This window comes from Macrotis lagotis, chromosome 1 (genome assembly GCF_037893015.1).
Source record: "Macrotis lagotis isolate mMagLag1 chromosome 1, bilby.v1.9.chrom.fasta, whole genome shotgun sequence".
Lineage (NCBI taxonomy): Eukaryota > Metazoa > Chordata > Mammalia > Peramelemorphia > Peramelidae > Macrotis > Macrotis lagotis.
The window spans coordinates 870,774,994-870,799,960 of NC_133658.1; the positions used below are offsets into that span (position 1 = coordinate 870,774,994).

General features: G+C 41.8%; 1 protein-coding gene across 3 annotated transcripts in view; it reads right to left on the reverse strand.

Moving 5' to 3' along the window:
* The window catches only part of ALPL (alkaline phosphatase, biomineralization associated), a 53,766-nt gene that overhangs the window by 15,966 nt on the left and 12,833 nt on the right, over positions 1 to 24,967 (reverse strand). For 2 of the 3 annotated variants that reach the window (XM_074218204.1, XM_074218206.1), the window contains exons 2-6: positions 4,273 to 4,412; positions 2,759 to 2,878; positions 1,979 to 2,094; positions 606 to 780; positions 64 to 239 (exon numbers count right to left, since the gene is read on the reverse strand). In XM_074218204.1, coding sequence (XP_074074305.1) covers positions 64 to 239; positions 606 to 780; positions 1,979 to 2,094; positions 2,759 to 2,878; positions 4,273 to 4,381 — 696 coding nt within the window. In that variant the 5' untranslated portion in view covers positions 4,382 to 4,412. Of the gene's footprint in view, positions 1 to 63; positions 240 to 605; positions 781 to 1,978; positions 2,095 to 2,758; positions 2,879 to 4,272; positions 4,413 to 9,831; positions 10,499 to 24,967 lie in introns of those variants that run through there. The other variant, XM_074218205.1, reaches the window with a different exon arrangement.

Genomic DNA, 24,967 nt, shown 5'->3' on the forward strand with positions numbered 1-24,967 from the left:
TGCATGATTCTTTCCTCAGGGGTTGTGGTCATTTGGGACTTCCATCTCTTGGACTGTACTTACATCAATGTCTGGGATGTTGTGCATGAGTTGGTAGGCTATGTCCTTGCAGCCCTGGTTCAAGGCCTCAGGGGGCATCTCATTATCTGAATACCAATCCCTATCAGCGGAGTGGGCATAGGCAGCACTAGGCGTAGCGTGGTTCACTCGGGTGGTGGTCACAATGCCAACAGATTTCCCTGAGTCAGGAAAAAGAAGATTATTTCTAAGAATGGGGCTCCCCTAAACTAATGTAATCCCAGGACCAGATAAAAGTGAGTCTCCCAAAGTTGCTGAAGGGTTTAGAGATGACTAGAAAAGTCAAATATTTATACTATATAAACATCAGCTTCTTGGAGATAGGGACTATATATGGCTCACGGCCCCCCTCAAACCCAACAATGCATATGGTAGGTGTTTATAAATCATCGATCAGAACCAGCTAAGTGCTTTTAGTCTCTCTATGCGGGGGAACATTTCAGGGCATTCTGTGGATCAGAGGGTCCCATGGGAATCTTGTCAGTGAGGCACACCAGGTTTCCATCCATGCCCACCCCACTGCTCACCAGCATCCTTGGCCCAGCGTAAGATGGAGGTGACCTCATTGCCTCTGGTGGTGTTGCACTGTGATCGGACGACAGCAGCACTCACACCAAGCGTACCCTCGTTGCTCTTTACTCCACAGAGATAGGCAGTGGCTGTCCCAGCACTGTCAGGGACCTGGGCATTGGTGTTGTATGTCTAGGGGTAGAAGCAGCTTGTTAGGTGATGCTCTTTAGAGGCCATGAGATAGAGGAAAAAGAACCCTGGGTTGGGATCTGGTGCTTCCTGCTCTGGGGTCTGGGCTTGAACCCTATAGACCCAGGGGTAGGCAAGATTACTGATAAGTGGAGGAGAGAGAAAAAAAGAGACAAAGGGAAAGGAGAGACACAGACAAAGGAGGGGAGGGGAGAGGAGACAGGTACACAATATATGAGTCAGAGATGGAGGAGAAATGAAAAAGAGAGTCAGATGGGGTAGAGGCAGACAGGAAGGAGAGAGAAAGACAGACCAGACACAGAGAAACAGAAGAAGGGAAGAGAGAGACAGACCAGTGGCTCACCTTGGTGGGGAGTAGTTCAAGTATAATCATCCTCATTTAAGATGAGAAGAAATGCCACATAACCAGGTCCAATACTCTGAATGCATTTGCCACTTTTCTATTCCTCCTTTGCAAGGGACCCTGGCCTCACTGCTCTGACTGAATTGTTTGCACCATGCTGTGGGCCTGGCACAAGTCTGATCCTGTCCTTTCCAAAGTAAATCATCCTCCTGGTACCTTTGGGCAACTTCAGGCAGTAGGAAAAAAGGCCAAAGTTTCCTGTGCAAGAAAAGACCTGCCACAGACAGGCTGGGGCACGTTTGCGCTGGCCCCTCCAGCCCTTTAACTTTACAGCCCAAGATTCCCCAGATGATTGGGCTCTAGGGTTAGAGGAGAGGGCCAGGTGAAAATTCTTGCTGATTCCTTTTGGAGGAAGAGAAGAAGGTCCCATTGGCTTAAGGTATTCATGAGATAGGGAAGATGAAGCAGATGACTGGTCCCTTGGACCTCAAAACCAAATGGATGAAGAAACTAAGAACACGGGATTCAGGAAAGGACTCCAGGGCTGGAGTGGGTCAACACAATAGAACTCCTGAACAAAAAGGTCTGCCCTCTAGTATGAAAGAGGCTAGGATTCCCCTGGTAACTGAGCAAAAGAAATTGTGGGACGTGAGAAGAAAAAGTGACAAGGCTGGAAGGAACCTCCATCAGCCTGGATTGGGGATGGGAGAGAAGGAAATAAGGAGAGAAATTCAAGGATAGGAATTTGGAAACAAGGGAAGATAAGCTAGAAAGAGACAGAAATGGAAGCTGTCCCCTTTTGTTGGGAGGCCCTTTGGATAACAGGGACGTGCTCACCTTGGACAGAGCTACGAAAGGAAACTTGTCCATTTCGAGCTGGAAATCCTCTCCGGACATGTGGTGAAGCTGGCCTTTGAGGATCCGGGCAGCGGTCACAGTGGACACCCCCATTCCTGCAGGGGGTGAGTAGCATATTGAGGCCTCCTCCCAAGGCCTCTGGCGCCGGGAGCCTCCCTCCCCACAAGCCCCAAGCAGGGGCCCACAAAGTAATGTGGCATGTGGGCATTAATGACCTCCAGCTGTTCCTGCCCTCTTGCAAGGCAGGCACAGGCTGTGGGTGCCTTGGAGTGAGGATTTCCCAGGCTTCAATGCAGCTAATTGGCCCCTTGGGTAAACTTGGCCCCTCCCAGGCTTCCCCACAAACCACAACAGCGGCTCCTAGGGAGCTAGGCTCCCCAGGCTTATGGGAACCAGTGGTCAGAAACAAAGTCTGGGAGAAGTAACCTGAGTTCTGGAGTCCTAGGCTCCAAGGATTGAATTCATCATTGTCCCATCTCCAGGGAATCACCACCTCCTACATATCTTTCCCCATGGAAAGAAATTAACTCAAACACCCCTTAATTTAGCTGATGAAACAAGAGGTGAGCTGACACAGTAAACAGAAGGAGAGGTCCAATTTGAATTCTAGACTCCAAGAACAACCCCACCACCACTATGCCATGCTCTCCAGAGAGCTAGAGATCCATCATCTCCTTATCTGCCATGGAATGGGTCCCCCAGATCCTCCCACCCACACAGCCGACCCTGGCTACCTCTGGTCTCACATCCCACACTCACCATCTCCCAGAAACAAGATCACATTCTTGGCTACATTGGTGTTGAGCTTCTGGAGCATCAGAGCATGCCGGAGGGTTTGCTGTGCCTGGTCTCTCCAGTACTGAGGATTCTTCTCCTTTTCTAGATGGGAAGAGGAGTTGAGTTAACATCGAGGGTCCAAGTTTTGGAGCATTTGACCACCCAAGACCATCCAACTTTGCTCCAAGATTTGCTCTGCAGGAGGCTTCTCCATCTAGACCTGCATCCTGAAGTGGGACTCCCAGATGGTCTTCTCCAGTGGGAGAGATTGGCGACTCCCCTCTAACTCACAATCATGAGTCCTCAATAGGTTCCCTCTATTAGTAACTGTGATTTAGAACCCAGAATAAACTGTTTTTTTAATTAAAAGTATTTCAATGTAACTGTTTTTTATTAGAGTTTGTTAAAAAAAAAAAAACCAAAAAACTTCAGGAGACCAATTAGGAGAGTAGCTTTCTGTTGCTCTGTAATCTGATGCACATAACACCTTCCTAGGAAGATTTATATGGACTGATGCAAAGTGACATCAGCAGAACCAGAGAGCATTGTAGACAGTAGCAAGGCTATCAAGTGAGTGACTTAGCTACTCTGATGGAGACAATGATCCTAGACTCTTCCCCTCAGGGAACTGATAAGAGCAGATTGAAGCATACTTTTTTCACTTCATTTTTCTTATCTTTTGGGGGAGAGGCAATATAGCTAAAAGGAGGAGAGGCAGGAGGGAGATCTCAAACTTTTAAAAACCAAGGATATAAAAACATTTAAAAATAAATATAATACATTTAAAAAAAAATCTTCCCTGGTGGGAAGGATGAGCAGTTATTTAGCTCTATAGACTGACCTTAACCCCTGCCATGACCAACAAGTAGAGATGAAAAAGGCAGTGGAACATGGCAATATAGTACAAATGACAGCGATCATGGAGAGGTGGAAGTGGGGAGGGCAGAAGGCCATGGTTCAAAACCCAACTATATACATGCATGTCAGGCATTGGACAATTTAAAAGTTTCTCTGGACTTCAGTTTCTATCATGTCTCAGTTCTATCTGGGGGATATGGTACCAGTCCTTTTGGGGTATGAATCTCAGGCTGAAGAAACCTTCTCCGAACATAGCTTCTTGCAAAGGTGGGGTTGAGGGAGGTGCAGAGAAGTGGGGGCGAGAGTAGATTGTCTTCCCCTACTCTTCCCCTGGGTCAGGCCCAGGCAGAGACCCAAAGCAGGGATGGCTTTCTTTTACACATAATTCTTTATAGTCAGCTGGAAAGGCTTCCTGAAGCCAGGAAAGAAAAGGCAATTGGGATATCTGCCAAAAGCTGCCAGTGCTCTCCCTCAGAACCCTGCCTCAGGAGGCTGAACAGAGCTTCTAGGAAAAAGTCATTTCCATGCTCAGACAAGATCCTCTACTCAAGGGGCAACCTATTATATCCTAACTCTGATCATCCAAGGCATAAGACCTAACCCTCCCTTCCTCTCCTACCTTCCCCTTCCCCAGTTACCTGGTACAAGGGAAGAGAAACAGGCTCCAGCCATCAGACCCAGGAGAAGAAGCAGCATGGTAGGGCCAGTGGATCTGCTCACCCGTCTGAGCCTGGAGACTTGAGGCATAACTGGTCAGAAACTCACTGATGTGCCAATCCTGTGGAGAAGAGAAGGAAGTCTGGGCAAAGGGCACTCAGATGGGGAAGGACTCAGTCCCTTCCCCTCCATTATCTGGATGCTGACTGTACGTATCCCTCTCCCCTTCACACTAATATCCTCAGCATGCCCATCCTTAGTTGGAGTGTTCTGCTTCTCCCTCTCAGTTTGTCCTTGAGCCTCTGACTATCAGAGAAGTTGATGTGAAAGTTCCCCTCAGCACTCACATCCTGTCTTTCCAAACATTCTAGGGTCCCTTCCAGATCTGACGTTCTATGGTTCAAATCTAGGACACTAGAAAGTGTAGGCAAGCAAAGTCCAGGGATACTGGCCTGAGTCACCCTGATAAGATGCTCATGCTTCCCTTAGCTTCATGTTCTGAAACACCCTGGGCTTTCTCCCATGCTCTCTCCTTAGGTGATGTCTGGAAGTCTGGCATAACTTCTCCCACCTCCATCCTATCCCGTGCCACAGGGAATGTTTAATGTCCTTGGATCCAAGTTTCTTTTCTCTCCCGCCTGAAGATGTAGCAGCCCTTTCACTGGTTGCCCATTTCTGATTGGCTCCTTGACACCCAATTACATGACTATGTGGAACCCAGCAGTCCATCCCCTCTTCCAATGCTTTATTTGAAAAAGGACTTCCAAATGCCAGGCCTCCCTTCGGCCTTTACTCTCCCCTTCCAACCTGGGCTCTCTTTTTTTCCCCTTGTTCTATATGCTGGTTACTTAAGTTGGTAAACCCTCTGCTAGACAGACTCAAATAATAAGATGGAGAGAGAGACCTATAAGGACCAGTGAAGAGTGGACATAGGGATGGTCCAAAGTCTTCCTCCTCTAACTCTCAGAATGGCAAGTTTCCAGTCCACCTCTGCAAGGACTCTATGAGAAGCCAAGCATTGCCATTCCAAGGTGCTCATTCCCCATCCCATCTCTTTTTTCTTTATATTTATGTAAAGTCATCTTTGAGAAAGGGGGGGGGAGTGAGAAAAAGGAGTGAGAGGGAAAGAGGAATAATAGGAAAAGAGGGAAGAGAAGAATGATGAAGGAGGAGAGAGGACTGGGAAAGTAAGGGATAAAAGAATTGGAAGAAAGAGAGATGGGGGGGAGATGCAAAAGAGTCAGGGGGGGAAGGGATGAGAGGAGAGAGAGACAGAAAAAAATAGAAATGAAGAGACAGGGCAACAAGACCTACCTGAGGGGCCGGGCGAGGCGGCAGATAAAATAACAAAGCAGGCTTAGGATTAGTATTAGAAACAGGACACTGAGGCCTGTAGTGAGGGCCAGGTCCAGAGTACTGGACAGGAGGGCCATGCTGCTACCTGGCCCAGGAAGTCAGGACTTCTTAAAATCTCAAATTTCCTAAAGCTTCCAACCTTTAGGAGAAAGAAATGCAGACTGGGCCTCGCTGACTGCTCACGGCTCCCAAAGATTCAGCACCTCTCTAAAGGACTTTATCTCAGGGAGATAATACTATTAGATTAGATCAAGGGAAGTGAGAGCTCTGGGGCCAGCTCAGGGGTCAGCCAGAGACATCTAACGTCACCACTGACCTTAGCCAAGCTTGGGGTTCCAGTAGAAGTCACGAGGCAGAGGGAGAGAGGGAGGGAAGTAGGTGAGCAAGGAAAGGCCTGGGTTCGTGTCCATGACTTTGTCACTAATTTCTCTTGTGATCAGTTTACTTCCCCGTGCTAGGTCTCAATTTCCTCTTCTGTCAAATGTCATTTCTTATTCTTAGAGTTGCCTGAAGCCCTGAGATTGATCTCAAAGAAAATTCGATGCTAGGTCTTACAACACTATACTGCCTCCAGCCTTGGGAGGGAAGTGTTATTATTTCCATTTTACAGATGAAGAAACTGAGGCTCAAAAGTCTTGCAATATGTCAGAGTGAATGAACAAAGGTCTTCCTGACTTCTGTGAGCCTGCCTTGCAAGTCTTGTAAGGCTGCTGGGAGAACCCAGAATATGTGTTGTGGAAAGTCCCAAAAATCTGGTGAGAGGTGAAGGAGCATGGGCACTAAGGAATCTGTAACCTTGGGCAGAGTAAGTTCTGCATTGCAGAATGTAAGGAGAGACTGAATATAAGGTAGAAAGTAAAGAAAACAAGGGGGACTTGGGAATTTGTCATTTTAAAAGGAAGAAATATAGAATGGCAGCTTGGGGGTGGGCAGGGTCAAGGAGCCTTAAGCATCTTCTACAGATCCCAAGAAACCAGTGGACAGGGAGAGACTCAGCTCAGTAGCTAAGCAAATAGAGCCCTGGGTTTGGAATCAGGGAGACTCATCTTCCTGAATTCAAATCAGGTGTCAGATACTTCCTAGCTATGTGACCCTGGGTAAGTCCTTTAAACCTTATTCATCTCAGTTTCCTTATCTGTAACAAGAGCTAAAGAGGAATATGTTAAACCACTTCAATATTTTTGCCAGGAGAATCCCAAACTGGGTCATGAAAAATCAAACACAACAGAACAACAGCAAAACTGCGATTGGGGGAGGGGGGGAGAGGAGGAATTACCTTGACTTGTTTTTGCCAATCAGACACGGCTGAAACTACTCAGCAACAAGGGGCAAGTTCCAGAGATGGGAGAGAAATCAGCTCAGGGACACAAACAGAAGGGGTGAACCTTGGCAGGGTCATCATCTTAAATTGCTTGAGTAACTTATGAAGACTTTCTAAAAAGCATTAGAGGTCACACAGCTAAGTATTAAGTGTCTGAAGCTGGATTTGAATTCAGGTCCTCTTGACTTCAAGGCACTGATTACAATGCAACCACTCAGCTACCCCAAAGATGATCTGCTTCAATTACCTTGTTTTACAGATGAGAAAACTGAGATTGAAAGCAGATTAGGAGGGCAGCTAAGTGGTGCAGTGGATAGGGCACCAGTGCTGGAATCAAGAAAGACCTGACAGTGAATAGAGCACTGGCCCTGGAGTCAGGAGTATCTGAGTTCAAATCTGACCTCAGACACTTAATAATAATTACCTAGATGTGTGGCCTTGGGCAAGTCAATTAACCCCATTGCCTGGCAAAAACTTAAAAAAAGGACCCGAGTTCAAATCCAACCTCAGACTAACTCTGTGTGACCTTGGGTGATTCACTTAACTCCACTACCTTGCAAAAACAAAAACAAGGGGCAGCTAGGTGGTGCAGTGGATAAAGCACCGGTCTTGGAGTCAGGAGGACCTGGGTTCAAATATGAGTCTCAGACACTTAATAATGACCTAGCTGTGTGGCCTTGGGCAAGCCACTTAACCCCATTTTGCCTTGCAAAAACCTAAAAAAAAAAAAATCAAACAAAAAAGAAGGAAAGCAGATTAGGTCATAGAAGCTAATTAAGTAGCAGAACTAGGATTAGGACACGGGTGTTCTGACTTCAAACTCCTTTCATGGTGCGTATCCACAAGGTCATCTGGCCAGGTCAGTGTAGGGCACCTTGACCAAATGACTGACTCATTAAAGTTTTAAAAGATGTTGTCAGCACATTCCTTCAAACTCTCCCAGAGTCCCACTTTTACTGGTCAAGAGTTGAGAGATGTTCACATGAGGATCCTAGGTCCACAAGGAGAAACCAGAAAGACTCCAATTCCAAAAGAGAAACAAGCCGTCCAGAGAGATAAGCATATATCTATTTCCATATCTATATCGATATATATATATATACATATATACATAAAGGCATATATCCAGAGATATGTTTATAAATAAATATAAGCCCCTGGGAATACTAAAAAACACAAAAACATTGCTTATCCTCAAGGAGCTAAACAGCTATGTACAAACAAGAATCTTTATCTCCATTAATTAATCCTATTTCTCCCAGCATCCCTACAAGACCTGCAAGGCAGGCACACAGAAGTCAGGAAGACTTTTGTTCATTCACTCTGACCTATTGCAAGGGTAGGGGGGAAAAGAAAGAATCATATCTTTATTAGTTAATGAAGCACTAGCATTAAGGAGGAAATGAAAAGAACTTCTGTAGACAAGTCCTAGCTATGTGACTCTGGGCAATTCACCTTATTTTTCCTTAGTTTCCTCATCTGTAAAATGAGGTGGAGAAGGAAATGGGGAATTACTTCCAGTTTCTTTGCCAAAAAATCCCCGAATGAGAACACAAAGAGACAAACATGACAAAAGACTAAAAATGCCGCTCTGTGGTTTACCAATCAGCCAAGACAGAACAACAATAAACAGTTAAGTTAATGATTCTAACAATGTAAGCAGAAGGATCACACCTGGATGGTTATATAACTATAATGGTCTCGCTTGGCCCCTGAGAAGGTATGTTGAGAAAACACCTATTTTCCTTCAATGCAGGTGACTAATAAAACCTATACCGTCAAAAGCAGGGTGGGTTTGCTTACACAAACTGCTTTTCCCCTTTCTTCCTTTTGAAATCTTTGTTACCAGGAATAACTCTATGGGTACAAAAGTAAGAGGGCACAGAAAAAATGAGATGTAAAAACAAAAGGCATGGATATAAAATAACCTGCCTCCTACTCCAGGCTCTGAACAGTACTGACGAGACAAGACTGAATATAATAAAGAAGGGACACAATGTTCACAAACTATGAGTCTAGAGGTCCAGGGATAAGACAGGCCAGCCCTATCCTGCAGGCTTAAAAGGCAAAGGGAGACATACAATTTTTGGAAAAGACCAAAGCAGGAATGTTTTGCTTCAATGTGCATATCTGTTTTTCTTTTATTGTTCATTTGGGGGGAAATGTAAACTCCTTTAGGCTAGGGATTGTCTGTTGTTTCTTTTTATCCCAGCACTTATCCCCACAGTATGGGGATGTGCTAAGTGTGGAATAAATACTTGTTGCTTGGTTGTGGTCTAAAATATTAGAAAGGTAGCTGAGCCTCTGCTGGGCTCTCTTGAAATCCTTTTGGGGGCTTTAAACAAAGGCATAAAAAATTTCAGATTTAAGCAAGACAAATTATATGTCTATAGATGATTACTTGTTGGTATGTCAGAGGGGAGTCTTGTCCATTTATAGGCTGGGTGTGTTAGATAACCACTGAAGTTCCTTAGTTTGTGAGCAGGGGGAAACTGAGTCACAAAAATCAAGTTACTTGCCCCAGGACTTTCAAGACTGGGCAAACTGCTCTCATACTTACAGCACTTAGGGGATTCAATTTACCACTTCAAAGCTATTCATCCAATTCCTTCCCTTGTATTCTCTCCTCCACACAAACTGTAGAAAACTGTGGATGATGGGTTTCATTTCCCTCTAGCCTGGGTCACCATTCTGGATAGACACAGGGAATGGCATCCTTCCTGGATGCGCTCTACACCCGAGCCCCAGCTGGAAGGGAGCCACCCAGATACCATTGTTCCATGACCCTCCAGGGCCAAGAGATTCATCCCCTGCCCCAGTCCCAGGCATGTTATCATGGGATGATAGTGGGTAAGTCACTTACAATCTCAGTATCCTCATCTAGAAAATGCAGTGGCTGGACTAGATGATCTCTCAGGTCCCTTCCAACTGAATCTAGGAGTCATTATCTTGGGAGTTAATGACAATCTGTGCCAAGAAAATCAACCATCCAACCATGTCGGGTGATACTGGGTCAAAGACAGCAAATATTTGCTTTCTTCTTGCCTTGAAATAGTTTACAATAAAAGAGCTTCAAGGGCCCTTGGATCAGGGAAGGTCAGGAAGTAGGATGGTGGAAAGCGTCCTGTAAGTGGTCATAAAACATAAGATATTAAAACACACAAAATGGCAAACTTGTTAGAGACTTTGGAACCCTGAAAATTGAATCTGGAAGGGGCTTTGGAATATAGACCGTCACAGCTGGGAGGAGCCTTGGAACACAGAATGTCAGGATGAGAGGAGGGGCCTTAGAATTGGGAGGGCAAATAGAAAACAGGATGTCAGATTCTTATCTGGTATAGGTGATTAAAGTCATAATATTCATAACACAGTCTTGATAGATTGGGGTACTAGACCCAAATTCAGGAGTATCTTGAGTTCAAATCCATGATCAAAGGCATACCCTCTTTCTACCATTCTTGCCCATTGGGAGTATTGGGAATTCCTTCATGTATCTTTTGTAGTTCACATATTTTGTAAAGTCTATGAACAAACCTAGATATGAATGAATTCAATCACAACATCTAGGTACCTATTAAGCTGATCTTGCTGAAAACCATTCCAATGTTCTTTGCTTGTGCTTTCCCTCTGACCTTGGGGCTTGAAATATAACTTTTAGTCATTGTTTTTTGCTGAGTATACTGCCCCACCCCCACCCTCAACCTGGGGCACTTGGGGTTCAAAGTCACAGTAGACAGGGAACAAACAGCTTTTCCTCTCCCTATCCCCAAGATCAGAACATGACACCCTATTGAATACTCCGCAGAATAGCTGGTATAACCAGGGTTCCAGTTAGAGCCTGGAGATCCTGTAGACTGACAGCTCCCAGGCCCAGAAAACAAACCAAATAGCCGTAAGGCTCTGAGCATCTTCACTTTTTTAATTAGAACAAAGTGTATCAGAGCTGGGAGGGCCCTTAGAACAATGGCAGAACTAGGAGACCAGAATACAGGAAATTAGGAGTAGAGCCTTAGGGCTGAGAGAACTCTGAGAAATATTCAATATTAGTAAAACACAGAAGGTCACAACCAGAAGGAATATCGTTTCAAGTCTTAGCTCTTGTCTGCACTCTCTGTGTCCCAATATCACAATCTTTCTGGGTCATACAATAAGATGAGAATCCTTTCTATCACTATCCTCACATGTTATGAACAGATTTTAGAACTGAATACAACCCAACACACTCATGTTGGAGTGGTGCTCAGAAGCACCTTGGTCCCAATGCCTCTGAACAGAAAGAAAGGCCTTAACTTGTGATTATAAAGTCACTGCTTAGAGTAAGGGGAAACTCAACTACCTCCCAAGGAAGCCCATTCCCTGTTAGAAAACTTTTCTTCAACCCGTCTCTGGGAAGAAATGGGATGAGGCTGAGCATGGGGTCATGATGTGGAAGCTCATGATCTTCTTTCAGGCTTGTAAATTGAACTAGAAAGTATCTGAGGCCAGATTGGAACTAAGCAAGATTCATCTCCCTAATTCTAGGGCTGGTATTCTAGCCATTATCCTACCTAGCTAACCATTCCCAATTCCTTCAATGACTCTATGACCTCAAACTTCTTCAATGAACTGGAGAGCTTCCAGAGGAGGTACCCAGGAACTAAATGTGAACACCAAACTCCAAATGTGGCCTGATCACTGAAAGGACACCTGCTTTCTTTATTCTTTAGTCTTAAATACCAACCTTATAATAGCATTAGCTTTTCCACCACATTGACCACCCATTCAACCTGAATAGATATTGAATTGTTTGTAATCCCTGAAGTTGATTTTGGAACTAAATATGTCTTTAAAATAAACTGGAGAAGGAAATGACAAACCACTTCAGTATCTTTGCTATGAGGATCAGATGAGATCATTTCTGAAGTGTTTTGTAAGTCTCAAAACACATAGAAATGATAGCTATTACCCTATAGTTATTGTACTGCCCATCCCAATATTCCATCTTGCTATAAATTTGAAAATGTTTAAAACAGCACAAAACAAAGAATATTTAGAATAAAGAATGGATGTGAGCTGGATAGGAATTGAGGCCCAGGAAGGAAAAGGCCAGATCTTGACCCTAATGCCTACTTAAAAAGGAAGGAGTTAAGAGACACTTGTAAAATGGTGGAAAGTAATCCCTGACTATGAGTCTGAACTGCACCAATAGGGATGGAAAGGGGAGAAGTCTAGTCACTGATCAAGAGAGGGCCCTTCCTAATGAGTCTGGGAGGAAAACATTCAGTCCTGAATCATTCTTCTCTAAGACTCCGCCAGGGGTTAAGCCTTTTCAATGATAGGCATGTTCTAAGGGAGAAAAGAGCAAGGCGCCTCTATATCCCTTCCCCCATCTTTGAATGAGACAACCCAACCTACAGAGAAAATATTGATCAACTCCAGGAGTTCCCTACACCAATTAAATTACAGGTCTAGAAAGAACACATTTACAGGTTTAACTGTAAAAGGATCAATGCTGGCTGCCTCAGTATCCTCATCTGTTAAAAAAAAAAAAAAGGCTAGAAGAAAATGGCAAATGATTCCAATATCTTTGCCAAGATGGGATCACAAAGAGTTGGACACAGCTGAAATGACTGAACAATCAAAAAGATTTAATACTAACTCATTTGATCTTTGTGAGGAAAGTACCATTACTGTCCTACAAATTTCTCTGCCTGTAACTTAGTAATTGCCCCCTTTCCTTCCCCAGGAATGTTTTCATTCCATGTACGCTCTTCCCATTTAAGAATGAACTCCAGACAACTGTCTCTTGGAGAAGCACATTCATAAATGTGCTAGGGTTTGTAGCAGCTGGACATTACCCTAGGGTGCCATACAGCAGGGGGCTTGGGTGACAGAACATCCAGTGCAATGTTGAGCTATGCTTCCTGGGGATGTGATGTTCCTTGAGATAAGGCCCATAAATCCACCCAACCCATTCTAGAGCCACACAACATCACCCTGCAACTGGAGAGCCTACCCAAACCAAGAGTTTCTTGGAAGCCAGAAAAAAAAGCATAATTCTATCAGATTAAAGACTGGATCATGGACTCCTTTTGAGGGAGGGACAGGATAATTGTGCAATCAATTTACCTAAAGTACAGAATGTCAGAGCTGGAAGGAATATGAAAAATTATTTAGTGTGTAGTAGTGATGGATGCTTAATGATAAATAGATACAGAGAAGCTGAATTCAGCTATAGACTCTTCTGTGATCTATGAACTAAAAGAAAATTCATTATATTTCAATAATTTTGCAAAGCCATGTAGCATGCATTTAAAAACATGATTCTGTTATATGCATATTTGTATCTAATGGTAGCCACCTCTGGAGCTAGGAGGGGGGGGAATAAAAAAGGAAAAGAAATTTACATGATAATTTTGTTGGATATTTGAAAGGAATAGCAAGTAGTACTCAGCAGATTTGTAGTTTCTCATGCAATCATCCTTTTTATTGTTCTATCTTATAGATATGTTTCTTTTATTCCATAAATTAAAAATATTAAAATTTTTAAAAAAACAAAAATCCTTGATTCTTAGAAGGAGCTCACACAGGCTGCAAACTGCTAAAGGGGTCCAGGGCATGAATACCTTTATTTTGCAACTAGGAAAACTGAAGCCACAATGGAGTCAAGTTTTCCAATCCTGCCAATCATTTTTGTCATAAAGTTACCTTTTGCTCAAGATTCATTGCTGGGGTCAATCCCTGAGAAAAAAATCAGCCCTAGAATTCAGGAATCTTTCACCTCTTCTAATACTATCCCCACTTGTGTTTTATTCATCTAAATGATTGACATGAAAACATATATAAAAAACAAACTTAAAAAAAAAAGAAATATATAGACAAGAAAGTATGGAACCAAAAATAGCTATAAATGGAAAAGATGACCTGCTTACTCTTGTCCCTTAACTGGGGGGAATACAAGAAAAAGGAATAGACAATGGAATGAGTTGCGATTTTTGAAGACACATGGACTTACAGAGAGCCGTGGGAAGTTAACTCAGAAACATGCTGAGGCAGAGGAAAAATCATCTGGGGATTAAAATATTGTCTGGGTAGTCCATATTTGGCTACCTAGGAATTACCAATGAATCTTTCCATCCCAAGGTAGCTTTTCTCAGATGCCCGGTAGGTAGGCTATCCCATGGCAAAAGAACAATGTACTCATTCAAACTATGTGGAGGGGAAAGCCAATTCAGCTCCAGCAAGAATTAGTGGAAAAACCTCACTAAGAAGTGATAATCTCTGAGGTCCATTTCACAGCCCTGATAATGACTCAAGAATTGTTGTAATTTCCAGTTATATATGATGCTTTGTGACACCATTTGAATCTTTCTTGACAAAAATACTTGGTCTATTTCCTTTCCCCAAATCATTTTAAAGATGAGAAAAATGGAAGCAAACAGGATTCAGTGACTTGTCCAGGCTCACACAGCTAAGAAGTGTCTGAACCCAAATTTGAATTCAGGTCTTCCTGACTCCAGGTCTGGTGTAGTATCCATTGCATCATCTAGCTAGACTGTAGTCAGGAAGACCAGAGTTCAAATTGGACCTCAGATATTTCCTAGCTCTGTGAACCTAGGGAGGTCATTTAGCTTCTGTTTCTTCAGCTGTAAAATAGGAATAATAGCCCCTAATTCCTAGGTCTGTTAAGAGGATCAAATGAAATAGCATTTATACAGTGCTTAGCAAACTTTAATGTACTCTATAAATGTTAGCAATTATAACTTCCAGAGCTGTCCGGAGCACTGATTTGACAAAGGTCCCACTGTGACTTCATTCAATCCTAAGATTTTCTCCTTCAGGTAAGTCTGAAGTGTTCAGTTTAGAAAAAAGCTTGAAGCATTTCCAATGCCACCCTCCCACAAAAAGTGCTATCTTATTACAAGATTCTAGGAACCAATCAGAGGGAGGAACCCCAGAGGGAAGGTGTCTTTCAGAGCACAGAGAATGTTGGGGGTCATGGGGAAAGACAGCAAATCACTTATCCAATGGAAATATTTGGTCCCAGACCATGTGTTTGTTTGGTTTTGTTGACCATCTGTCAACCCCTAAGGAATCAGACATAGAAGGGGACATCCTCTGCAGGTTCCCATCAGGAATCGTCTATGATAGCCAGTTGTCCAAAACATCTCACCCAACAGGCCACATAATCTGTACTCAGGATGGTTTAAGAGTCCAGCTTGACTTAGCTTCTAATTTCTCTACTTTATATCACCCTCTAATAATTCTAAAACATTTGACTCTTATCACAAGAGCTCTTTCTGAGTCCTATTGTTACTATTGTTTTTCCTTCATTTTTGAAAAGGACCAATGACATCAGGGAGGTGTTGTCAAGACATAAAAGTGACTTGGATTTAAGTAAGGGAATCTGAACAAAGCCACCAGTCTCACTTTCTACTCTGGAGCCCTTGGGTCCAGTGGCCAGATAGGAATCAGGATGACTGGACATGACCTTATTGTTAAGAGTTGAAAATGGACCTCAGAATCCTTAATTAGAATGAGAAGGATCTTGGAGATGATCTGAACTAACATCTTTCTTTTGTTGATGTTTCTCAATTTCTCAACTGCAACCAGTGATGAGTCACTTGTCTTAAGTTTAATAGGAAGCTGGTGGTAAAACCAGGACTAGAAAATCTGACTGGGGGTGAGGGGGGTGCTAAAAACTGCCATTATTGGAGTAAGTGCATTGTGAGTAAGAGTGTGTTCTGTCAGGATATAGGGATGCTTGTCTTGGTGGATTTGGTCCTTTTATTCCTAGAATCCTATATCTAAGCTTGGCTCCATCCAGGTTTTACTTCCTGACTATTCTCCTGTCATGTCAAAAGACCTCAGTTCTGGCAGTCCTGCCTGGCCAACTCCCCAAATACCATTATTTCCAGCTCTTAAACCACATCCAAAAGCAACTCTTGTCATTGTTCTAGTATGTTCTGCCAAAATTTTGTCATCCTTGTGTTTTCCCTAGTAGAATGTATTTTTCTTGAAGACAGGAATCATACTGTTTTTATCTTTGTAACAAGTCAGTCAATGTTAAAGCTTTACTAGAAATGGACCAGGAATAGCCAGGTGGTGCAGTGGATAGAGCACCAGCCCTGGAGTCAGGAGTACCTGAATTCAAATCATCCATCAGACACTTAACAATTACCTAGCTGTGTGACCTTGGGCAAGTCATTTAACCCTATCGCTTTGCAAAAAACCTAAAAAAAGAAAATTGGACCAGAGGTAATCTAATACAAAAAAGAAATTAAGGCCCAGGGTAATTACAGTATTATAAGTGGCAGGACCAAGCTTCAAATTCAGGTCTTCTTGACTCCAAATCCAGAGCTCTTTTCATAGAATGAATTTCAACCACTAGACTGATTAGAACTGTGTAAAGAGTTGAAAATCTACGTTACAGTTTTAAAAGAAAAAAGTATTCATGAGCACCTAAACTGCTAATTCAGATTCCTTAAGTGTTCTCCATAGATAGCTGTGGTTACTGATGGGCACACCCAGATATTGTTATTTACTGTGATTTGTCACGGGAAAGCCATTCAACCTGTTTTGTGATGGTCACAATTTGTTTTCTACATATATGAACAATCTTGATAGAGGTAGGCAGGTAGTTTGATATGCTTCAGCCTTAAAGGATTTGGAAATAGGTATGTCATTTCAAAATCACAGTACTGTGTAGTACTTGGGCAAATAAATAAAAAAGGTCACAAATCAAGGCAACTAAGTGGTATGGTGAGCTGCCAGGCCTGGAATCAAAAAGACCAGAGTTCAAATAAAATGTCAGACACTTACTAGCTGAGTGGATTGCTTAACCTCTATAGGCCCCTACTAGAGAAGGAAATGGCACACCTCGCTAGTATCCAAGAAAACCAGTGGTCACAATAGGTGTGATATGGTCCATGAGGTTAAGAGGAGTCAGGACACAACTGAACAACCACCCTAGATGTTGTCTAGTGTTCTCACACCCAGAGATAAGGTTTTCTGGGATGGAAATCAGCAAAGTATTCAGGGGTAGGTTCTGAGGATATGCAAGGTAAAGCCTAATGGTAAGGGGAACACGAGGAAACCTAGTAGTGATGTGCTACATTGCCCTTATTTATATCCTGACCTTTCTCCTCAAAGACCTAAATCTTCTTGTCCATCTTGGAATAGAGAATGTCAAAGCTGAGAGAGACCTTATAGCCCCATTCAGTCCAAGGTTCAGGATCACCAACTTGACCAATGAGTCATTGTTTTAAATTCAGAAGTTCACTTTTTTTGGCTACCTTTCCAAGGTTTTCTGACTTTACTCCATGAGTTTTAGTCCTATCCTGTGTCCCCTGAATTTCTACTGCCCTCTCCTCTGGGCTCCAAGTACTCCCATAACTTGAAGAGACTCTTAGGGTATCCATGCCTTCTTCATTTCTTTCATGGTCTATTCTTGATGCTACCTCCTTCAAGAAGAAGGCTGAAATGAAGAATATCCCACCAGAGCATTCCTCTGGGCTCAGGAGACAGAAGAGATTTTCTAATATTCTCCTGGAAAACTTTATCCTGAGAAGTATTGGCAACAGGAAAATCAGAGTTGGGGAAAGGGAGAGAATCCACAAAATGTACAAAATTTTAGCAGAGAGAGTAGTAGAAAAATGACAGAGTTGATTCTGGATATGATTTAAGAGCTGGAAATAATGGTAGTTGGGGGGTGGGGGGGCAGGACTAGCAGAAATGAAGCCTTATGACAAGGTCCTCAAAAGCCTCAGAGCCCTTAGGGAAAAAAGTTTGACCCAAAGCTATCTGAAATGAAGGTAATTAAGTTCAATTTAAATTCAATTATGTGCCAACTAGGTAATGTGCTAAGTGTTAGGGATGCAAAAGGATGCAAAAGATAGCCAAGGAGTTTATAATCTAAAGAGAGAAGCAATATGCAAAGAGCTATATAGGAAGTGAATTTTATATGTATATATATATGATAAATAAGGACTAATGAAAAGAAGGAAGGAACTGGAATTAAGAAGAGTTAGGGAAGCTATAAAACAGCTAAATCCATGAAACAATGAGGGCAGAACTGTTAACAGGAGTCTCTTCTTGCAACACAGATGGGCCTGTCCCTTAGCTAAGATCAACCCTATTTTCCAAAAGGGTCAATTCTTGTCAATTCTTACCTCAAAGAAGTCTCTGGACATATTTATACTTAGCCTTGAATGATAGATCACCAAAAAACCCAGATTCCAAGATTCTAGTTCAGACTGACCATTGTGACCTTTAAGAAAGTCACTTCGCTTAGCCTTAGTCTTTTGACCTAGTCAATCTCTGAGGATTCCTTCCAGCTCCAACATACAATGTGATACAATCCCTTTTATATCTAACTAGCTCTAATTCAATAATGATATTCAATTAATATTATCTACTTACTTTTTGCAAGGCACCAGAGAGTCCAAACCAAGACAGAAAACTAGCCATCAAGTGTTCAATTATTTAAGGTGAAAGTACAGAACAGGTAATTATGATGACCAAGCTTGTCCCAGAAGAGATAAGAAAATATACCTTCCCATTCTCTTTGCAGACATAGGGACTTGGGTGTGGAATATAATGGCAGAGGCATTTGAAGTGCTGGTTAGTTTTGCTAAAAATGTTTTTTTCTTCTTTCAGTCATTGTTAGCAATTGTTTGTGATAGTATCCATCCTTCACATCACAAAGGACATGACAAAGCATTCCTGCACCATGACCAGCCTTTCTGTCATAAATGACAACCGGTCCCACCTGATATGAAAGAAGATAGGTAACCCCCTAAAACAACAGCTGCAAACAAGGAAGTGCCCACCTGTTAACATACAATGGTGTGCAGATGAACTGTCAGCAAAAAATGAACAATGTCCATTAGCCACATGATCTTGAATAGACAGGAGGAGATGAGTAAAAGAAACACCAAAATAGGAATGGGTGAAGGGGAATGGGTGGAATCAGAGGCCCAACACTGGTATGTACCTATGTTCCTCAAAAAAAAAAAGTGTGAGAAAGTGATACACTGCCATTTCCATAAAGCATCTCTTCCATTGGTACTTCCATTCCAATTGAACAATAAGATTTTTATAACAAGCTTCACAAAATTACTAACCCATTTTTTATTTATGTAGGTTTAAAAGTAGTAGAGGGAGCAGGCAGAATGAAGAACACCTCAGGTTATAGACCTGATTGAAAATAAGGAGGGTAGTGTCCTCAAGACAGAGAGAAATCTGTGGAAGAGGGAAAGATGAGTGCATTTGAGATTCTGATTAAATAGCCAAGATGTGTCTAGTAGAAATGAAGCCTAGGTTTATAAGTTTCTTATGTATAGGGATAGAAATACAGTTAATGAGATCAACTAATGGTAAAAAATTTAAAGAGATGAACCTTAGAAGACAGAATATGCTAAGTGGGTTTTAGAATATAGTACTCAAAGATTCCAAGTTCAAACAATTCCAAGTTCAGTGGGATTGGAGGTCATTGATAATCTGGGCCTTTATACTGGTTCCCCTCTAGTCCCTTAGAATGCTCAAGAAGCATCCCCTTCATGAGACCTTTTCTCATCTGAGCATGTGGACATGGTGCTTCCCCAGTAGAATGTCATAGTAAACAATTAAAACATGCTAGGAGGGGGCAGCTAGGTGGCACAGTGGATAAAGCACCAGCCCTGGAGCCAGGAGTACCTGGGTTCAAATCCAGTCTCAGACACTTAATAATTACCTAGCTGTGTGGCCTTGGGCAAGCCACTTAACCCCATTTGCCTTGCAAAAACCTAAAAAAAAAATGCTAGGAGAAAAATCAATGATAGGGTCATGGTTGAGAAAGGAAGCAGGCGAGGCCAGAACTCCAGCCTACCGTGTTGTACAGTCCCTTCCAATGCTGACATTCTGAGGTTACCCCCAGTCCTAAAAAATTTAGGATTCTTATATTTCAGGGATCACCAAAAGGACAGTTAAGAACAAGCATTAATCACTGACCAAGTAATTAATATATGTTTAACCAAACCACAGATGAATTCAGAATAGTATGAAAAGAGTTTTCATGTCTCTCCAAGAAAATAGTTTCCCCTTCTTCAAATCCTTCTTGGCTGTCTTGTGGCCTTTCTGATTCCTCCTACAGCCTTTCACCCTTTCCTTGTGTTATTCTCTGGCTTTTCTAGCCTCCTCTAGCTCTAGAAGATCCTTTAGAATAAACTTGATAGGATGGCGGGCATTCATCACTGGAGTATTCAAAAACTGGGGGTGGAGGAGTGAAGGACATGGGGTCCTTGCAAAAGCAGCTGGCAGCTGGCAGTTGGTCTTTTTTTAAAAAAGATTTATTTATTTATTTTGAGTTCTTATTTTCATTTATTTATTTATTTATTTTGTTTGTTTGTAGTCTTATTTATTTATTTATTTGTTTGTTTGTTTGTTTGTTTTGAGTTTTACAATTTTCCCCCTAATCTTACTTCCCTCCTCCCCACCCCCCACAGAAGGAAATTTGCTAGTCTTTACATTGTTTCCATGGTACACATTGATCCAAATTGTATGTGATGAGAGAGAAATCACATCCTTAAGGAAGAAACATAAAATATAAGAGAGAGCAAGATCAGACAATAAGATATCATTTTTTTCCCCTTGGTAATAGTCCTTAGTCTTTGTTCAAACTCCACAGTTCTTTCTCTGGATACAGATGGTATTCTCCATCGAAGATAGCCCCAACTTGTCCTTGATTGTTGCACTGATGGAATGAGTGAGTCCAAAGGTTGATCATCACTCCTGTTAGGGCATACAGTGTTCTTCTGGTTCTGCTCATCTCACTCGGCATCAGTTCATGCAAATCCCTGCAGGCTTTCCTGAATTCCCATCCCTCCTGGTTTCCAATAGAACATGTTCCATGACATACATATAGCAGTTTGTTAAGCCATTCCCCAATGGAAGGATATTTACTTGATTTCCAATTCTTTGCCACCACAAACAGGGCTGCTGTGAATATTTTTATACAAGTGATGTTTTTACCCTTTTTCATCATCTCTTCAGGGTATAGACCCAGTAGTGGTATTGCTGGATCAAAGGGTACGCACATTTTTGTTGCCCTTTGGGCATAGTTCCAAATTTCTCTCCAGAAAGTCTGGATAAATTCACAGCTCCACCAACAATGTAATAGTGTCCCAGATTTCCCACAACCCTTCCAACAATGATCCTTATCCTTTCTGGTCATGTTGGCCAATGTACCTCAGAGAAGCTTTAATTTGCATTTCTCTAATAAGTAATGATTTAGAGTGATTTTTCTTATGACTGTGGATTGCTTTGATCTCCTCATCTGTAAATTGCCTTTGCTTATCCTTTGACCACTTTTTAATTTAATGTAATCAAAATCATCTAGTTTGTTTTTAGTGATGTTCTCCATAACTTCTCCTTAGTCATAAACTGGCTGTTGGTCTTTTGAGGGAAAGATTTAGGATTGGTTGGAGCTAATGAGGTCAAGGGCAATCCCTTCAAGCTAATATCTATAAAAAATCAAGAGTTCTTACCATTTTTATTTTTAAAACTCATTGGCTGTCTGTTGGAAACCCACAGAGCCTTCTCAGAATATTTTTAATGCACAAAATCACGAGTTACCAGTAGATAAGACTGCTCTCCTGTACTCCTCTTCTCGAGTTCAAATCTAACCTCAGACATTTGCTAGCTGTGTGACCTGGGTATGTCAGTTCATATAAGTCTTTCCATCTATTTCTTAAACTATCTCCTTCAAAATTTCTTTGAGGCAATCAGTGTTAAGTGATTTACTCAGGGGCACTAAGTGCGCCTGAGATCAAATCTGAACTCAGTTCTTCCTGATTCCAGGGCTGGTACTCTATTCTCTCTGACACCTAACTACCTCACCTTCATTATTTTTTATATCTCAATATTCCATCGTAATCATATACCACAACTTGTTCAGCCATTCCACAATGGATGGACCTCTGCAAAAAGAGCTGTTACAATGAGTCCTTTTTCCTTTGGGATATAGATTTCAATAGAAATGTTCAAAGGGCTTATAAAACCGCATAACTCCAAATTGTTCTCCAGAATGACTGGACTGGCTCACAATTCTCTGTATATTAATGTTTCAGTTTTTCCACATCCTCTCCAATATTTGTCATGCTTCTTTTCTCCCATGTTGGCCATATTTGTGAGGTGGTCCCTCAGTTTTAATCCGCATGGTGATTTAACAATGAATATATGACTAAAGATTTGATTTCTTCTGATAACGACCTGTTCAGATCAATTGAGGAATGGCTTTTAAGTGTATATTCTCTTAAAAACACGAACAAAGAAGTCTCCATCAGAGTCATTAGGGTAGGTCACCTGAAGCTTTGTCCCAGGAAGCAGATAATTTAGTTTATACTCAGCCTAACAAGAGTAATTAAGAAGCTAAGAGATGGCCTCTAAAGTCTAAAGGCTATGCTGAGGACCTGGCCCACCCTACTTCTTAGCTTTGGCCCTCCCTGAAACTCCAAACCCTTCCTTTCCATACCAGATCACACCAACGTTTCTTTAAAAATTAATGTGAGGGAGCTGTCCCCTGCTGGTTTTGCATACCCCGACACCCAAGTCACTGGTTTCAGCTCCATCTCCAGTATGGTCCAGTGATTACAATGAAGCTGCCTCCTACCTGGGGCATAGCATAAAAGTGTAGGCAAAATTACCTTGGTTGATTCCTTCAAAAGCTGCCCTACCCCACTTCAGGAAGAATTTTGAGACACTCAGTGTGTTGATTGTTATCAATAAGCTCATATTTACAGTTCATGTCTTCTAGCCCTCATTTTAAAACCTTTTCCATGATCATTAATGCTATCACTACTTCTAATTATCTAGAAAGTGCCATTTCTTATTCTAGTGGAACCTAACTAAATGAAAGGGGGAAACCATTCCCCAGTATCACAGGGGTCATAATGGGGAGGGGTAGAGGGGAGAAACAAAGGGTTAAACTATGGGGAAAAGTCTTGCCAGGGTTCAAAATGCTGACTAACTGGTGCCAGGGCTGGCAAGTCAGATCTCCTTCCCACAAAGGAGAAGAAAGTTGGAGGCTGAAACACCACTGAGGGCTCTTATCAGCTTCAGGCATACTGAGGAGCTGTTAGGGGCACACAAGGCCAGAGGATTATAGGGGCAGCTTGTTACTCAAAAACATAAAAAAATAAGAGATCAGGAGCATAGACATCTCCCATAATTTTCCCAGATGTGTTGAACTCTGAGAGTGCTCAGTAGTGGGCATAAGGGAGAGGAAGGGACAGTTAGTCAACTGTAGGCTAGAATAAGTGTGTTGTGTATTTAAATTACATATTATATAGAACAAATTAAATTATATATTATATAAAATTTAATTTAGCTATATATAATATACATATATATATATATATGTTAAAGGACTATGTGACAATTATATCCATTATCACAAAACCATGTGATTGAGACTCTGGGATATAAATGGTCCAAGTTCCCGGGATTTGGGTATAACTGGACAGAAACAAAGAGAAAAATAATATAAGGAAGGAAGATAACATGGGAACTTGAGTCTGGCAGCCTGATAGAGCTGAAGCATTCAAGAATGAAGGAAACAATGTGAAAGAAGACAGAAAAGAAAGGATAAAAACCCAAATGTACAAAAATATTCATAGTAGCTCTGTTTGTAGTGGCAAAGAAATGGAAATCGAGGGGATGCCCATCAATTAAGGGAATGGCTGAACAAATTGTGGTATCTATGTTATGAAACATTATTGTTCTGTTAGAAATCAGCAGGGATGGGATTTCAGAGAAGCCTGAAAAGACTTGCATTAACTGATGCTGAATGAGTAAGATGAGCAAAACCAGATGAATACTGTATCTTAACAACAATATGGGATGATGATCAACCTTAATGGACTTGCACACTTGATCAGTACAATAATCAGGGACAATTTAGGGGATCTGTGACAGAGAATACCATCTGTATTCAGAGAAGGAATTGGAGAGTTTTAATGAAGAACAAAGATAATAACCTTCAATTAAAAAAAGTCATCTTATGTTTTACATAATTTTGTTTTCTAATATTGTCTTTCTTCTTCAAGGCTATGTCTTTTGTCTCCACACATTCAATTTTGGTCTATGCATATCATGGAAACAAATGTAAAGACCATCAGATTTCTTTCTGTGGGGGGAAGGGAAGGGAGGGGGGAAATTGTAAAATTCAAAACCTTGCAAAAAAATGATTGGTAGCAACTACTATTGTATACAATTGGAAAACAAATAAAATATTTATATTAAAAAAATAAGAGAGATAAAAAGGTTAGAGCAGACTGAGAGGGTCTAAGGGGTTTATTTTATTCCAGAAGCTATAGGCAAGGGAGTGATGGGGCAAGGTCTGGGTTTCAGGAACCAATTTTGGCTGTTTTGTGGAAAAGGGATTGGAAGGGAAAGATCTGGAATCTATGAGACTGGTTACTGGCCAGGATAGCTAGTGGGTACAGTCAACAGCAATTTGTTCCAAACAAATAGTGAATTCTTATTCCAAAAGCTTAGATCTTTACATTTGGTTGGTTCTTATGCTTTCTTATCAGAAGAAGATCAAAATGACATCATTATGTTTGAGACAATTGACAGTGCGTCTGACTGTGGCCAATCAGACCATTATGAGCTTGGAATGCTCTACCAAGAGTTAGACAGATACACAGCTACCATTATAATCGGGTACGTATCATATGTCTATTCTATTCCATAGATCTACCATTATATTTCACAGTTAGGAGGTACTGGAGTCAGGAGGTCATCTTCTCAAATTCAAATCTGATCCCAGACATTTTACTGGCTGTGTGACCCTGGGGCAAGTTATTTCACCTTTGTTGCCATAGTCTCCTCATCTATAAAATGAGCTGGAGGAGGAAATGGCAAACCAGTCCAGTATCTTTGCCAAGAAAATTCCAAATGGGGTAAAGGTAGGCTATTAGCAATATGACTTTCTCCATGTCAAATCTCTTCTTGCCTCTTGGCTGTACCAGTTCCTGGAG